At 37.8% G+C, this 17,713-nt stretch overlaps 1 protein-coding gene across 1 annotated transcript; it reads left to right on the forward strand.

The window, feature by feature from the left end:
- The first annotated feature begins 721 nt into the window (after positions 1 to 721).
- On the forward strand, positions 722 to 17,344 carry LOC106948947 (transmembrane protein 163). The gene is made up of 9 exons (XM_015034859.1): positions 722 to 934; positions 1,157 to 1,495; positions 2,944 to 3,063; positions 7,354 to 7,397; positions 7,499 to 7,590; positions 10,312 to 10,408; positions 13,732 to 13,843; positions 14,772 to 14,913; positions 15,072 to 17,344. Exons 2-9 carry the CDS (start codon positions 1,306 to 1,308, stop codon positions 15,130 to 15,132), a joined length of 858 nt encoding a protein of 285 aa, XP_014890345.1. The 5' UTR covers positions 722 to 934; positions 1,157 to 1,305; the 3' UTR covers positions 15,133 to 17,344.
- Positions 17,345 to 17,713: the final 369 nt, after the last annotated feature.

Here is a 17,713-nt window from a genome sequence, read left to right on the forward strand (position 1 = left end):
GTGATTCCATACTTTTTGCCAGGGGTTGTAATTAGAGAGCTGGTGCGACCCCTTCACAAAGCTGCCGCTCTGTCGCGACTATTTATTTCCCCGCCGCTTGTCCGCTCACTGCGCGTTCAACGTCCCCAGTCAGGTTGGTCAACATTTAGGTCTGCAACTTCCGCTCTACTCCTTCAAAATAAACTCACAACTAACTTTTGCATGAAGGCTTTTCTGAAAATGTCGAACAGTAACATTTTAAATGTTTTAGCCTTCTAACTGATTGGTTGTATCTTGTAAAACCATAAACTTTAAAATAAGTATCTAAAATAATAATATAAAATGCTAATAGACATATACTGTCATATTCGATTAATTATATTAGGAAAAAGTTAATTTATTTCAGTAACCAATTGCCAATTACACATTATAATAAAAAATATATTTTTTGACTTACGGCTATTGAAAACACATCTAAGTTTGACCATTTAACAAATATGGGCTTATTGAAAACCATTTTTAATACATGCCTAAAGGTTGTTATTTTCAGAATGTACTTTATTTATTTTAAATTAATATTGTATTTAATTTATATTCAAGAACTCAAGGAATTTTTATTTGTGATGATTTGGGTTTTTGTGTGTTTATTTAGTTCCTGTGCCGTCTTATCCACCCCTTGATTGAGCCCAGCTGTGACTTGTTTCCTCTGATTACATTCTCCTTGTATTCATACCCATCCGTGTCTGTGTTTCCCTGTCGGGTCCTTGTCCCACGTTGTTTGTTAACCAGTGCTCCCAGTGTTTGAGTCCTAGCTTTTATGCTCACCTGCGCTGCCTGGACTGTCTGTACTCCTCGTCTTCACCATTAAACAACCATTAATCACTGGGTCCATCTACCTCACCACCTACAACTCCAAACCATGACATTACTGTCATACCACCTTTGCTTGAATGTGGTAGGAAATTCGGACTCAGGTTCCAGAATAAATAAAAATAACGACAATGATAAATAACAGAGGTTATTTTCGCTGCACCACTCTTTAACTTTATATGTTGTAAACATTAGTAATAGAATAACGTTTTCCTCCTATTGTTCTGTTTTGACTGTTTTCAGTGTTTCGGTCGGAGTTTGTTTTGAAATCCGTATTCCCCAATTTCCGGTGTTGTCTCACTTACAGTGCGTAATTTGGCGCAACTGGACGCGCAACTCTACAAGGAATCTCCCTCCTCCCCACTCTGTCTGTGGGTCTCTGCTCGTTGGAAAGGCTGGTTCTCCCGCCCAGGTGTGACATTCTCGGAGTGCCTCACTGGAACCACAGCCGAAAAGATGACGGACCCATCCCCGCCAGACTCCGCCGCCGTCCCGGAACCGGCTTCTGGTGCGGAGCCCACGGCGGTGAACGGCCAGTGCGAGCAGAAGGACTCCCCGCAGCAGCAGGAGAACAACACAGAAAGTCAAGCAGAGGGTTTCAAGATGGATCAGGAGATGAAGATAACAGAGAGCATCGAGGATCGGGGTAGGTGATGTCAGAAATATTCATTTTTGTGCGTAATTTCACTAATAGATGATTAAACAAAAGGTGTTTTAGTAGGAAGTCTGTTTTCATGTGTGGTTTAGATTGTTATGGCATAAGATTAAAAAAATATTCTCATCTGTTTTCTATTTTTTTCTCATTGTTTGCAAAAATAACAAAAGTATAATAGTAAAATTATTATGAATTATATCAGTATTATTCTGGCACTAAAAATATTGGTGCCAAAGGTCCCTAATTTAATCAACCAACCATTTTTGGCTAATATTTATCAGCACTAAGTTAAATAGGAAAACTGTATAAATAATAATTAAGTAAGTATCTGATTGGTATTTGTAAAAGTTTATAGCTTAAAAATTTAAATGATTTTGGTGAAATTATATTTTCTTCACAACATGCAGCACAAGAATAATGAAATCAATAAATATTGCCATAATTACCCTTAACATTAAGTTATTAGATTCTTAATTGATGATTTTATTTATTTAATCTTTAAAGAATTGGTATGTCTAAACTATTTTGGGTGTCTTTATAAATAAATAAACCTCTTGCTTTAATTGTAGCACATATGGGCTTCCATAAGGATGCATACCTGAACTGAGATCCAGGAGGTTTATCAGCAGCACTTTGCTTTAATCTTTGGCAGCCTGTAAATGGTCAGCGTGTCTAGTTCTGTTCAGTTTTGTCCACTTTATTACAAAATAAACATAATACAGTGAAATTCAGAAGATATTGTGATGCTAATTAGTAAAAATAAAAAAATTGGCAAACGTGTAGTTTCCATTGAATATTTGTATTGCTTCCAGCGTGCCTGGGGCGACAATGGAAAGGAACTACCACCTTTTAACAGGAAGAAACCTGCAGCTGAACTATTACTGTCAGGCTGCAGTGGCAACAGTTCAGACGTTTTCCTACTTTAGCTAAAAGGAAAGCAGGAATAACTGGAACTATAGCATGAATTGAGAGTAAAGTTGGTTCTTTTGTTGCTTATACTTTTCTTTAATTCGTCATACATTATGTATGAAACTCATGAGTCATTCTGATAAAAGGTGGATATCAGAGATCCAGTTAGTCAAACAGCTTGAACCTGCAGGGTTTGCTTTATTCCAGTTTTTATGCAGTCGTTCTGCAGGGAGAACATTTTCTCCCAATGCAGTTTCTTCACAATATTTCTGATTGTTTCTTTTGTTTTATTCCAAGGACATTTAAGTTTTCTGCAAACTAACAACCAGGGAAGATCGAAATGCAGTTAGCAACAAGCAGAGCAGTTGTGTATATATTCAGAATAAAGGAATCGGAGACAGAAAACAAAATGTCAGCATGTAAAAGAGAACGTTTTGCCCCAGATATTTCTTCTGGGAGACAAAGTTAGGGATTGTTTGCAGGTTGAGGACTTCAGAACTACAAAAGTTTGGATGTCTTGTTGCGTGTAGGTCTTCTGGAGAGCAGCATGCGCCTGAAGCCTCACGAAGCACAGAGTTACCGAAAGAAAGCTCTCTGGGTGTCCTGGGCATCCATCGTGGCCACCATCATCCTGGCTATCGCCGCTTTCAGTGAGTAACATTATTTCACAGAAGCACATGTTTGGATTTCTCGTGTTTGCTCACAACTTCACTTAATCCAAAGGTACATGAGGGCTGGTCTGTAGTTATCATAAGGAAAGACAGTTTGCTTGAGAAGATGACTGAAATGCTCTCTCCCACTTTTTCCTCTTCTTCTTCATTAGGTGGAGATTAGTTCCTGAAACGAGTTCCCACATTGCTGCAGTGTTGTTGATTACCTGCAGCAGACAAGCACATTAGTAGCAGTCTCTCTGAAGACTGCTACTGATGTCATGAAGGATCATTATGTTTTCATTTGTTCTCATGCACAGCAGTTCTCTCTCTCTCAGACTGTATGCAGTGTTTTTGTCAGCCTGGCAGGAGGACTCGTTGCTCCATCACACATCAGCTTCTCTCTTCATAAATGAAACATGGCACTGCTTCCAGATTAGGTGCAGAAATGAGACGAAGTGATGAATGAGGGCAACGCAGCAGCAGGAGTTACTCTCTCATTACTCACACAGTTGTTTTCTTTGATTTAGGGCCCAAGAATTACATGAGTAGATGATTCCAGTGGTTTAATAATGTCAGAGTAATTTATTTTAGACACCGCAACAGCTTAGAAGTTCTTAGGGCTGAAACGATTAATTGTGATTAATTGATTATTGAAATTATTGTTAACTTATTTGGTAGCTGGAGTCCCCAGACACAAAAAAAGATAATTTGCTGAAAAAACATGTTCAGAGCAGAAATCAGGCAAAAACTATACAGAAAATTTATTTATTTTACATTTACAATGAAAACACCTTCGTCTGTAAACAACGTTAATCGTAATGAATCAATTATTGAAATAATCCTCAACTTATTTAGTAGCCGATTAATTGTTAACTGGAGTACAGACTCAAAACAGGTAATTTGTTGAAAAAACCCAACAGGTCAAAACTGTACAAATGTGTGTGTGTGTGTATATATATATATATATATATATATATATATATATAGATAGATAGATTTTGCATTTACGATAACACCTTTGCCTTCAAATACATTTTCCCCAAAACTCAAATTAACTAAAGGAATGCTGTGTTATTGCATTTTAGGCATTAAAATATAAATTTTCTTATTTAAAAAAGGAGCTGAGTTGTTGATTTATTTGCATCTTTTAATGAATTTGCAGAATGTGCCCATTATTTTATCCGATTAATCATCAGAATCACTAATGGAATAAATTCCAAAAATAATTGTTAGACCCCTTTAATTTTATGTGTTGATGGTTTTTCTCGTGCCAAATAGGCATTCAGTCAGAGAACTCATTCCTCGTGTCACATTATGACAAAGTTTAATGTATTTTATTAGGATTTTGTGTCAAACCTGTTAAAAGTAGCAAAAGGACAAAGGTATGTGATATTCAAATGATAAAAATTAGGAGTTCACTGATATATTGGTCCAGATTTCCTTAATTTAAGTTGATTGGCCACAGGACTGCATGTAAATAATTTACATCACCTTTTTAATTCAGTGTGCTAAAGGCCACTGGTATAAATATATTTTGTATTTTATTTCATAAACACATTATGCAGCAGCAGAAATTAGACTTCTGGTAGCTTTGTTTTTAATTTGAGTCTGCTGTTTGTGTCATGAATAGTTTAATTTAAAATGAAAGCAGGATCAGTTGGTAAACAGTTCACTGCAGCTGTTGCATAACGGCTCATTAAAGTGTCTGTAAAATTACCTCTGTTTCCAGCCAGAGATTATTAAATATGAGGAAGGGGCTTTGTGAGCCTTCGCTCAAATGAATTTGAAAACCTGATTACATCTCCTTGTATCACAGAGCTGAAAATCATTTCATCATCTGCATGAAAAATGAAAAATAAACGTGAAAATAACAGTTAAATAAGATGATTGAGGACTTTTAAGTGACACTCACAGAAACAAAAGTTTTCACTTCTATCATGTGATGTTTAAGCTAGTTTTTCTCACTTTTTCACTTTTTCAACTCAAGCCTGGACCTTAAATTATCCCGGTAATTACTGCGATAAACAATAATATTCAGCATTTTCAAGTAATATATTGATAATGGGATAATAATGCAAAATCACTTTGTAAAGAACATTTAACACTGGAGCTGGATTATATTTTAAATATCCAAAATATAAGAAAAAAAACATCAAAAATAAGAAAAGCACACAACCGAAACAATAAGTAAAGTGAATTATGATGATGAGCTCTTTTAATTTACTATGAAACTAATTGATTATTTCTTCAGGCTTAGTCACAACTGCCATCTTATTGGGATTATGTGTGAATTGAACCAAAAATATGTTCAAGTTTGCCTATTCCTTTCTCAATGTTACTGTAAATATTGGTTTTATGAGGAGAAGATGTGAACCTTTTACATCCAGAGTCGGAGGTCATTTTTTCGGCCATGTCGGAGCGTTTTGGGGCCTCTCCCCTCCACACCTGCTGCTGCTCTGTGGCCCTGATGGGCCTGGAAACCATTAGTGCCACTCAGACTCTGTAAAGCGAGTTGCTGGATGTTTTTACGGTTGGCAGCTGCAGCAGCAGAGAGAGGAAACATACATGTTCATGCCACGGCTCACACCTGATACCCTGTCTGCACATCCTCTGACTGAAACATGGCGGGACTGTTTGACAGCAGCTGAGTGAACAAGAACAAAACCAGTTCCTGTTTGTTTAGGCTGAACACCGGCTTCTGTTTTTGTTCAATTAAAAAGGCAGAGATGGACGGCGTCAGTCGGTTAAATGTAAAAATAAAAGTAATACCAGACAGGTTAGAGCGACTTCTAGACATGAAGCGAACAGCACCGACGTGTGTGTGTGTGTGTGTCCGTGTATGTGACACCCACCAAGCTTCCCTGGGAGCCAATTAACCAGCACTGGGTTCAGCTTTGACGACCGCAGAGCTGCAGCTGAGTTATTTATACAAAATGTCACTTTTTTTCCTCCTAATAAAGGGGAAAAGAAGGAGACCTAGCTTTCTTTGTTACAGTGAGGACAGAAAACTGTAGTTTATTTTTGATTAAACACTGTGCGAAATGTAAATTTTTTATGTTTTAGGAGGAGATTGTTTTTTTTAAATACAGTTGTATCTTTGGGATCTCCAGAAGCTAAAAGCTGTAACGATTAATGCCAAATAAATAGCAGAAAGTTTTGTTTGTTCAGCTGTCTAAAAGCTACACATCAGGTTCAGCTAAATATTGGCTTACTTCATTAATCTAATTCAAAAATACTGTTTTGATCCAAGAGGGAAATTAAATGTAGCTGATGGCTGCAGGCAAAAGAAGATCTCCTGTAGCAGTCAGTATCACAACGTCCTGTTGTCGTCTTCTTGGTTTCTATTGCGGTTTTGCGAAATGAACCCATTTCTTTTCTCATCTCATTTTGGCGCCAAAAGTTTTGATCGAAAACAAGATTTTATATTTTAAATTGACGTGTTTCCAGTAAGCAAATTTCTTTTCAAAATGTCAAATTACGGTGTTGAAAACACAGCTTTTGTTGTTGTCCGTAATGTTTCTGATTTTAAGAACATTCGTCCTGTCCAGCCCCACATCATGATGCTTCTACCTCCGTGTTTCAGCTCAGAGTTAGCGTTGCTTTTCCTCCAAACTAGAATAAGTCAGTTCCTGTGTAAACTGGGGGTTGTGTGCATTGCGTCCTCTCATCCCGCCCTTCCTTATTTGCTTTGACATCAGCAGCTGTCAGTTTCAGGCTTCTTCTCCTGCTTATTTAAAGTAGATTGTTTACATTAAGTCAGGTTTTTGAGCTTAATCTGCCTCATAAACGACTGAGAGTCTCTACTGTTCTAGAAGCAGATGAGGTTGATGTATTAGAGATGCAGCTCCACAGACTTCAGGTGTCATAAAAAGATCCCAGTAGGTGATTTGTATGCAGGGCAGAGCTCATTTGCGGCCAACAGTTTGCAGTGCGAGTGCTGCAGTTTTGATAGTGTCTATCCTTGAGAGAAGCATGAAGATGAAACAAAAGCAGAGGAGAGTAGGGAGCTTAAATGGAGGAAAAAGAAACAATATAGCAGCTAGAAGCTCTCTGGCCCCCTGTGAGTTTTTCTAAAAATAACCTGGAGAGGAGGATTTCTCCCCACTGATGCAGGTGCATAAATGTTTGCATCTGTTTGCTATTTCCAAATCAAATTTCAGATTTCACTTCCTCTCGTCTCATCTGTCCGGTTTTCTGCAGGAGTTGATAAGAAAGCAGAACTGATCTACCTTCCCACAATTAAAAGAAACGTAAACGTTGAGTTCATGTTTCTGTGTTTTCTTGCAGCTGTGTCCGTCATGCGCCACAGTGCCTCTGCTTTCGGATTCGCTGTAAGTCCACACCAACACATCTCGGATCCAAACTGAGGGGAATGACGTGAATTGCATGCTAGATGTATTTTTTTTGTTTTTGTTTTGCTTTCACGCTGCAGTTTGACGCCACGTTAGACGTGCTGTCCTCCGTCATCGTGCTGTGGCGCTACGGCAACGCAGCTGCTGTCCATTCTGCGCACCGTGAATACATGTGAGTGCGACGTTTCCGCATTTTTCTCACATTGCAAATGCAAATCTAGGCTGTTGTGTTGGGAGGTGCTCTGTTTGATGCTCAAATTTCCTGAAGCAGCAAATGGACCATCTGGAAAAGATGTAGACTTTCTTGATTTGGATGATGAATCTGTTTAATAGTTACTTTTATACAGATACTGCCACATATCAAAGTAAAAGGAAATTAGCTGGCAGATAAATAAGCAAAACAAACATTGACAGTGATTTTTGTTTTCAAGAAGAGACGTGAAATGTGTATTTTTCTGCCCCAACTGTCTCTTCTGTTGAGAGAAGGGAATACAGAAGAGCTATGTAAGAGCTTTTGGACAATTTTTGTAGAGAATGGAGAGGATATTGTTTTTGTTTTTTGCTTAGTTTATAAAACTGTGAGATATATACAGCTCTGGAAAAAATATAGGGACGCACTGTACTGAATAGTATTGAAAACCTCCTGGTTTTTCCACCAAATATGGATTTCTGAACTCATCCTGAGTTAAAACGTTAGTATTGTTGTTTATAAATTAATATAAACTTGTTTTGTTGCATTAATTGCATCTTTTTCGTTATTTTCTCAATATTAAATTATTGCTTGGAATTTCAGAGACATGTTGTCAGTAGTTCATACAATAAAAGGACAATGTTCATTTTACTCAAACATAAAGCTATAAAAAGTAAAATAAGAGAAACTGGTCATTTTAAGTGGTCTTTCAATTTTTTCCAGAGCAGTATTTAGCATTCCGATCCACTCCATCCCAGTAGGTGGCGGTAATGCGCACCAAAACGTTGTTTTCCAACCACCATTAAAACAAAGCAGAAAAAGAAGACCTGGCTAATTAGCTTCACCTGTTGTGAGTGCAGGAACTTAGAAAGTGGAAACAACAGTTTTGTTTGGAAATAAAGTTTTTCAACCAAAAAATACGTGGTTCCTTTGCGGAATAACCTCCCTTTTTTAATAAAACTGAATTAAAAACTTAAGACTGGAGAAGAAAATAACGCTAACGCAACGGAAGACCAGGTAAGCTAAAACCAACAGGAGCTCAGGGAAATTCCCACTAGAACTGCCAGAACCATATATAATTTTTCACTTATAACGGGTGTTACATGTGAAAAAGGAATTATTGACTTAAAACAAGCTCATATCTTATTTCAAGTGTACTTGGATATTTGCACTAGAAGCTGGACCAAAAATAATCTGTAAGATTTTGTGTTTTTGCAGCGTTAAACTCCATAAGCCAACATAACAGAGGCTTCATTGGGAGTCAGATAAAAGCTGAATCTGTCTGCGCCGCTTCTGAAGGAGCATATGTTGGTTTCACACACACCCAGGAGTCAAGACGCATCTCTGTCTCAGAGGAGTATCAAGTAATTGCAGGAGAGACGACGGATGAGATCATATCCTCTGGAGGAGAGATGGAAACATTCACTGAAAAACATTGGATATGTGAAAAAGTTGCACACAAATTTAACCAAACTGATTTGGTTTTGAATTGTTGATCAACACAGATTCAGTTAACCTCAGGCTTCATGATTTCTTCCCTACTATTAACTGGTGATCAGTTCAAAATGAACTATAAATAACACAAAATTTTACCAAATATTTTTGTCTGTTTTAGTACACTTTAAAGAAGAAAAACCTAACTTGCAAGTATGTTTTCAGCAAAATATATGAGCTCGTTTTAAGTTAACAATTCTTTAATATTAATGAAAAAGTAATAGTTAAGACATTTTCTGCAAGTGGAACTGGTGTTATCAATATTAATGAATTATTAACCTGAAACAAACTCCCATATCTTGATGAAAATTCCTTGTATGTTAGTTTTGTCTTGTTTCAAGTGTATGAAGATATTTGCCCTGGAAACTAGACAAAGATTTGGTAATATTTGTGTTTTTGCAGTGTGGTATGCACCTTAACTCGCACTCTGAGTCTGCTTTTGATTCTGCAGACAGCATCGCTCTCTTTTACCAGTCTGCCAGGGATGCGTGTTATTCTTTTTAATTTGTCCACCTGTCTGCGTTTCATAAACGAGACGCGGTTGAACGGTGAACCCCAGAGGCTGTCTGGTTACCACGGTAACTCACTTGAAATCTGATAACAGAAGATATTAAGTTTTTTTTTTTTCTTTCTCGGAAATCAAATTTGAAGCTTTCTTGAAATAAAAACACCTTTTGTTCCCAGAATCCGACACCGTCATTCTGATCCTAATTATTCTCTGCTTGTTTATGAATCTAAACAGAAAGTTAGTTTATCTGAAAGCTGCAGAGAAACCAGCAGCATCGGCATTGTGAGGGGAAACAACAGAGAGCCAGTTAGCGGGGATGTTTGTCCTGCTGCGGACTTCCCAAAGGGATGCTGGCTGTTGCCGTGGTTACCTCATCCAGTCAAAACCCTGCTCTCCAGTGTTGCTCGAGAACAGCCTTCAGACGTTGAGTTCGCTCACTCTGGTAACCATGCATGACCAGGACATATGCTCCAGCTGGCTCCTGCTTCCCTCTAGACTCGGTTAATTGGATAAAGGTCATTAAAGGACATCTGCTGCTTTTCAATCAATACTCAAAGCACACATATATACACTCTCTGTCACACTATTGTAATGTAAGGAAGATTTGAGTTGGTTTGTTTGAATGTGAAACCCCACATTGTTCAGATTTTGTCGTTTTTTTGTTTCCTGTTTCTGATCATCTGACTTCTTCTTCCTGTCAGCGCCTGCGTGATCCTGGGTGTGATCTTCATCCTGTCCTCCCTTTGCATCATGGGAAAGGCCATCCATGACCTGGCCACCAACCTGCTGCCAGAAGTGGTGAGAATTTATAAATCACAAATCCATGATAAATAAATATTCTGTAGTGAAGTAATTTATTCTAATACTAGAACAGGCAGGAAAAGATTCATATAAGAGAAATTTGGATTAACACATCCAGGATATGAGGAGATGACGCTGCCAAACTCACGTTATGGGGTAAAAATAACTTAATATAATCAGAAAACTGTAAACTATTGGTGACAGCTGCATGGCTAACCAGGGTCGCCTGACTTTCTGCCTGCACACATGAACTGGAGCTTGGGAATGCAAGACAAATGCTGCATTTATAATCAGATTTTTCAGTGGAATCTGTGGTTATTTTTGCAGCTCTGTCAGATTGAAACAGGGACTTTCTGCCAAAAATTTCAGAGTTACAAACATATATTCACCTGTTTCTGTCTAATATTTGTACCTTTTATAGAATCCAAAATAAACAGCATTCAGACACTGATCAGGCACTGCTGAGGGAAATAAATAAAAACAATGACTATCATAATGATGACTTTCTGTCTTTAAGAGACAGAAATATAGCAGATTAAATGTAGAAGGTGCTCTTTACATTAAATGTCGTATATTAGCATAAAACACAAAGTTCATCCTGAACAAGAACTAGTTTTAATTCAGTTCAGCCTGGGTAAAACGAATTGATTCGTGTTCTTAGTTCAGCACTAAGTTCACTACTCCAACATGAACTAGTTCTTGCTTATATAAGCTGTATTTAATAACGGCTGAATCATATTTTAACGTTTATCAGAAAACAAAATGAAATTCTGAGTTTAAACCAACCCTTTTTGACTACTTCTGTAATTTCAGTCACTTTTGACTTTTTCAGCAGTCTAAAACAAATGTAATATCAAACCACTGGTACTTCAGTAGTGGAAAAAGAGGATGTCATTGCACATTTTTACTAATTCTGCAGTCAAAAGAAATGTAAAATTGTGTGATCTTCATCGTTTAAGCACATTGACTGAGATTGGGTTTTCCACACTGGATGTTTTCCACATATTAACGTAAAATTGGACTGTAAAAAACCTCAGATTAATCTTAGTTTTGAGAGTTGTGACCTGAGTATATTCACTTAAAATTACAGCATAAACTAAGTTTTTCCTTAAAACACAGCAGAAATTTTTGTTTCAGCCATTTAAAAAATGTCCTTAAAAACCTAACTTAAAGGTGCGTTGTGACGCATTAAGTGTTTGTTACAATAACCAAACCATAATGATCAACATTTAGGATTTGGTTGTAAAGTTTAGTAAAATTAGAGATCTTGGAGTAAAAAAAGCTACATTCAGAGGCTATTCTCTAGTTTTGTGCTGGGTTTTGTTTTTCCAAACTTTTATTTTTCACTAACTGTGAAGATGAGGTGTGACTCTGCCGGCGCTGCTGGAGGAAGAATGTCACAAATCTCAGGTGTGAAGACTCGCAAGCTTTAACGCTTCTGTAAATAGCTTTATCGCCCTGTTGCTAGGCAGTAGTGGTTGCCATAGAAACAGCTTTGCGTCTTAATTAAATTATTAAAAATAATCATATACAGGAATGTATAGAGATTCTAAAATGAAGTATAAAGTACTTCATTTAAAATTAAATGCATTGCGTTTGACAGACTTCTAGCTGTAATTGTTTTTTTTTGACGTATGCAGTGTGGAAAAACATTTTTTTCTTTACACTACATTTATTCACAACATTGCATTGCTTTGGCAAATAAAACCTAAAAAAAATTGATTATGTGTTAATATTTAATGAAAGCAGTGACTGAACATTGATTGCCTGCTATTAAATTTACAAATCTATATCTGTTGATCTGCAATAATCATGTTTTTAATGGATTACCAAGCCTTTGTTAGAAACTCAGTCAGTTTTCCAAATCCTATATTGATTTATTGGCCTGACTGTGCTTTCACTCCATTCATCTGCTGCTGCAGAGAAGCAGATGGACGGGCTGAAACATGGCCGCCGCCAAAGCATAAACAAACGCCGACAGATTATGTTTTCTTCTTCTTCTTCTTCTTCTCCTCTCACACTCGTCTTGTAGCTCAGCCTTCCTCACTGTGCCACAGTTGGAAATTAGGTAAATGTTTCCCCTCAACCACATCTCTTCTTTCTCTTATTCATGAAATATTAATGAGGTAAGCAGCTGCTTAAATATGCAGGTTAGATGGAGGAGGTTGGGTTGTTCGGTTTGACACCGGGCTGCTCCCAATTAGCGTCAGCTAGCGTCCACAACAAAGCTGATCTCTGCTTCGAGGTGAAAGCCTAAAATCCTTATTTATGTCTGAGTTTGAACTCATCTCCTAAAATAATAAAAATAAATCTGTTTGGGGAGGAGTTGTCCTGTGGGACTGATCAACCAATCAGAAGAGGATGAATGGTTTTAAAATGCTTAAAAACTAAAATCCTAAGTGTTTGAATGGTTTATATAATCCACAAAGCAAAGAGGTCAAAGGTAAAGTTGTGAGTTGGGTTATGACACAACATCCAAAGCTTTGAGCAGCTCGTAGATCACTGTTAATCATCTGAAAATGGAAAAAATTACAATGCTATGTTTGGTAGAAAGTAACTTTGCAGAACAAGCTGAACTCCACAGTCAAGCATGGTGGTGGTCTAATCATGCTGTGGGGTTCAGTAAGGAAAAGAAAGGTGGACAGAGTTAAAATATTTCACTCTAACGAGTTTTTCTTTCTGAAATGAGTGGCAGAAAATGTTAAATCTTTACTCAAAATTCACTTTTTTTGATACGCACCTTTTCATTTTACAGATTTTTTTGATGTCGTAAAAAATAAAACTCTTCTAAATCATGCCTCATAATTATCGATTAAATATGAATAATTTTCATAACGGAAGTCAAACTATAATTGATTCCTGTGGTTATTGAGCGTTTAATTGAGCTTTAAGCATCAAAATGAGCTTAAATCTTACAGAACGGCTCACCTGTCTTCCCCACTAAAGAATGTAATCGATGAACATAATCTGCTCTGTGGGTTTCACCTCCAGCACTGAGTCAGGTTTTCTCTATTCTTTGATGTGTGAGGGAGCCAAAGTAGCTTTTCATGGCTCCAAGGCCGTAGTGCAATATTAATGCTGCCGCAGAGCCGCTGAGAGCTCTGCAGCCTTCCTTTGTGCTCCAGCTTTTATGCTGCCTCGCTTTCTCTGCTCTGAAATCTTAAAGGAGCTACAGAAAGGACGTTATTAAAGCTAAACGCATCCAGACGTTTTAGCAGTTAAAGAAATGCTAGAGAGAGTCATTGAGAGAACGATTTTGTCAGATTTCTGCATGATCAGAATAAAACTGCAGCTGCGTTGTCGTTCTCCGTGTCTTTCAGGACGACTTCCTGTTCAGCGTGTCCATCGTCAGCGGCCTGGTGTGCGTCGTCCTGGCCGTGATCAAGTTCATGCTCGGCAAAGTGCTGACCAGCCGAGTGCTCATCACCGACGGTGAGCGAACACGCCAACAGGAAGTCAGCACATGCCATATAAATGCATAGTCAAATAAAATACAAACAATAAAGACGTAGTGATGTGTAGAAGATGATCAGATTAGCATTAACGTAAGAATTTAATGTTTCAAAATCAATCTACTCAAGTAAGAGCAGCAATAGTTTATAAGATTACTCAAGCAAAAGTAAAAAGTGCAGTAACACGACTCGTATACGTAAATTTTTTCCCCAAAGAAGTTACCAGAACCTCTGAACATAAATTGTCAGTAGCTTGCTAACAAGCTTAAAGGAGCAGTGTTATGTATTTTCCAGACGCATAGCGCCATTTTATGCTACAATCAATTTACTGTTACCTTTAGTTGCTACAGAAATGCTACATATATCAAAAATGACTGAAAAGAAGTTGGACTTTGTAATTTTAATGCCTTGAAATTGAACTTCTGTCTCTTTAAGAAGCTTCTGCTCTTTCTGAAACTCCGGCTTCAGGAAGTCATCGCAACATTTCTCCTCTACTATTAACCCTTTAGCAACATTTGTAGCAGCGTTGCACTGAGAAGTAGCTCCTATAATGAGCTCAGCTGTTTAAGTAGGTGTTTGCTAATTGCTTCTGGCTAATATGAAGGAATGGAGGGCTAGGTGCAACCAGGCATTTTTGATGCTCAGTAGTTGCCATGGAGATTAAACGATTTCTGAAACTTGCATGAAAGAATCAAGGCGACTTTAAAGTGATATGTTGGCATGAATTTGTAAAAAGAAATGTGCAAAAAAACAAAATAAAATCCAGGGTGGGTCCATACATGGTGCTGCCACTACCATATTTCACATTTCAAAATGTGTTGAAAGCTGCAGACGTTGAATTGGGTTGAATGCATCTGCAGTGTGTGAGCGAATTGAGCTTTTCACCAAACTGCGTTTCCTGTTTCCAGGATTTAACTCTCTGGTTGGAGGCATCATGGGGTTCTCCATCCTCATCAGTGCTGAAGTGTTCAAACATGAGCCCAAGGTGTGGTACCTGGACGGAACAGTAGGGGTCCTCATGGGCCTCATCATCCTCGCCTACGGAGTCAAGTAAGTGCCAACAATGGCCCTGGTTCTGATGATATATGTTAAGTGTGTAATATTCGAAAGAACTGATGGAAAAGTAAAAGCAAAACAGCAAAGTGTTTCCCAGAGTTGCATGCTGGGATATGGAGTTTTCCCCTCAAAGTTTCGTCTCTGTGATCCAGGCTGCTGCGGGACATGATCCCCCGGGTCAGGCAGACCAGGAACTACGAGCGCTTTGAGTGACGGGTAACACAAGACACAAAGGGACAGAGGGGGGGACAGGAGAGACGCTCTGTCCACAGACACTCATTCAGTCCTGGAGCTGAAGACGTTTCTGTCCGCCCACGATTGGACTGACGGGGACAGCAGCGATGACGGATGAAACCTTTGGGAACCTTTGGGAACGCGTTTTCCAGTTCAGTGTACATACAGCATATCTCACCCTGTGGTCACAGTGGGTGGGCGCTCCACTTCTTCACCTCCATTCGTGTCCAGAGATTCAGCGTAGCTCAGCTGTAACGGCAGCGCACGGTTCCAGGAGGCCGGCGCTCAGCTGGGCTGTAAAACGCTGCAGCAGCTCTATTACCACAGTTTGACTTTTTTATGACCACAGAGAGGATCTGTCAGTGCAAAGGCCCATTAGGCAAAGGAAGCAGGCTGGACGTTATGGTGGCTCAGCTCCAGCTCTCAGCCTGGCCCAAGATGTTTTCTTTATTCTGACAACCAACATTTTATTTCAAACATTTTTATTTTCTCAGAATCCAGAAATTTCAACAGAAATCTGAGTGCAAAGATTCAAATATGGGGTCGAAATTATTTGACCCCTTTTGAAATTTAAAGTTTTTGTCAGAGATTTCTCAACTGCTTTTAAACATCAATAATTTAAAGATCCTAGTTTTTATTTAAATGTCTCCTTAGTTTTACCGTAATTGATTGATTAGAAGCTGTGGGCATTATGAAATGGAATACAAATTTCACAGCTGTGTTTAATTAAGTTTTTCATTTTCGTGAAAGAATTTGGTTTCTATGTGCAAAGCAAACTAATGTAGGCATAAAAAAAAACTAGAGCGTTTGGGGGAAAATGGATTGAAGAATGATTTAACAGCATTTAAGAAATATTTGACAAAAACTTCAAATTTGATAGGGGGGGTAATAATTTTGACTAAAACTTTATGTATGCGAGACAGACGGACAAATGGAAATAAATAAAAGTCTAATATTTTTCCTATATTCTGTTATCTCATATTAATTATGTTGTAAAGTAACTGAACAGGGTCAGCAATTGCACCATCTACTGACCAAAAGTGGTTACTACAACATTTACAGCAAACCCATTTAATTTTTTTTTTTTTTTTTTTTTTTTGTTCTTTCAGCTGTTAACTCTTTTTTTTTATATATATATATTATCATTAATCTGAAACTAACCCATGAACTCTAAAGTAAGGAGAAAGATAAAGTTAAATAGTTAACTCCCAGGTTGTGGGTCGATATAGTTATTGTTCTGGACACCAACTGAACCATTTGAGTCAATATGTGAGCTGTTTGCTTTGGCTTTAAAACGGGAAGCTCCGAGTTTAATCTTGACGCGTGAACAAATGATACGGTATTAAAACTTCCTTCATGTTCATCATTTATTTCTTTCCTGACTGGAAATATCTCATCCAAGCTTTTAACTGTCTGTGATCATATTTAAATCTAAAGCCTTAATTTTGCAGATTGTTGAAATGTAAATATTAGTAGAAAGTGAGATTTGATTTGTTGGATGTGAAGGTCTGGTTACAACAGGATATTGTTATTTTTATGAACTTTCCTCATGGCTGTAAATGAATGTAAACACTGTGCTTTGATGCCGACTTGGTTTTAAAATGAATCCGTCTTTTATTGCAGCGTAATCTCAACCTGAAGACTGTAGTTTATGCTGCAGCATTAAAATGTGGGATGAAAAATGAAAGTATACAAGTTTAGGTTGGTGCATCGTAAACATTATTCAGTATATTTCTGTGTAAAATTCCTGTGATGTTGAAGAAATGCTGAAGCTGAGCCGTTTGTCACTGAAAGAAGATTTACTGAAAAATAAAGCTGTTTCCCTCCGACTCAGAAAAAGCAAACAGAACGTCTCTGTTTGTCAGGTGGACCGGAAGACGCCCTGGTGGCGGGTTTCGCTGTAGGCCAGACCACCGTGTCGGCACTAACAGGTGACTCCACACCTGACACACACAGACAGACTTTCAACTCAAAACTGACTTTTTTACTGACTAGCATGAGGCCTCTGCTTCCCCTTGTGGGAAATGTGCATTTCGAGTTTTAAAATACAATATGAGTTTGGCTTTTGACGATTACGTTTACAGATTTACCTGTGGAAAATTGATGGAATAGGAGCTTTTAATTCAGAAATCTTCCCATTTTGTCTGAAACTTGTTTGTATTGAACCAGCAAAAAGTAAACATGATTTCGCTGAAGGCCGAGCGTCTCCATTTCTGTAAAATCACAGTTGAAGTTGGTAATGATCTGCACAGATCTGGGTTCTGACCCGTAAATAAGGTTTTGGTCCAGAAACATCAAAACGACATTTAAATTAAATCCAAGCTGAACATTTAGTTAAGATCTGTTGACTTATATTTGCATAAAGTATTCAAAAATAAAGAAAAATGTATTTCACAAAACTTTATTGAACATTTTAAATAAGCAATTTATGAATTAACTTACATTTAAAGACTATTTAGAGTGGAAAGTTTTAATAAATTAATGATGCACTTAATTACATAAATTATCATTTGACACAATTCAGTCTCCATAATCGAGCAGCTGTTTAGCATTAAGCTTA

This window comes from Poecilia latipinna, unplaced genomic scaffold (assembly GCF_001443285.1).
Source record: "Poecilia latipinna isolate Pla-1442-1.1 unplaced genomic scaffold, P_latipinna-1.0 Scaffold315, whole genome shotgun sequence".
Classification (NCBI taxonomy): domain Eukaryota; kingdom Metazoa; phylum Chordata; class Actinopteri; order Cyprinodontiformes; family Poeciliidae; genus Poecilia; species Poecilia latipinna.

Bases quoted from the DNA above. Each gene is read 5' to 3' on its own strand.
- LOC106948947 (XM_015034859.1), top strand. From the start codon at position 1,306: ATGACGGACCCATCCCCGCCAGACTCCGCCGCCGTCCCGGAACCGGCT. The intron at 7,398-7,498 runs GTAAGTCCACAC...TTCACGCTGCAG, and splicing joins CCTCTGCTTTCGGATTCGCT to TTTGACGCCACGTTAGACGT. The intron at 14,914-15,071 runs GTAAGTGCCAAC...TCTGTGATCCAG, and splicing joins ATCCTCGCCTACGGAGTCAA to GCTGCTGCGGGACATGATCC.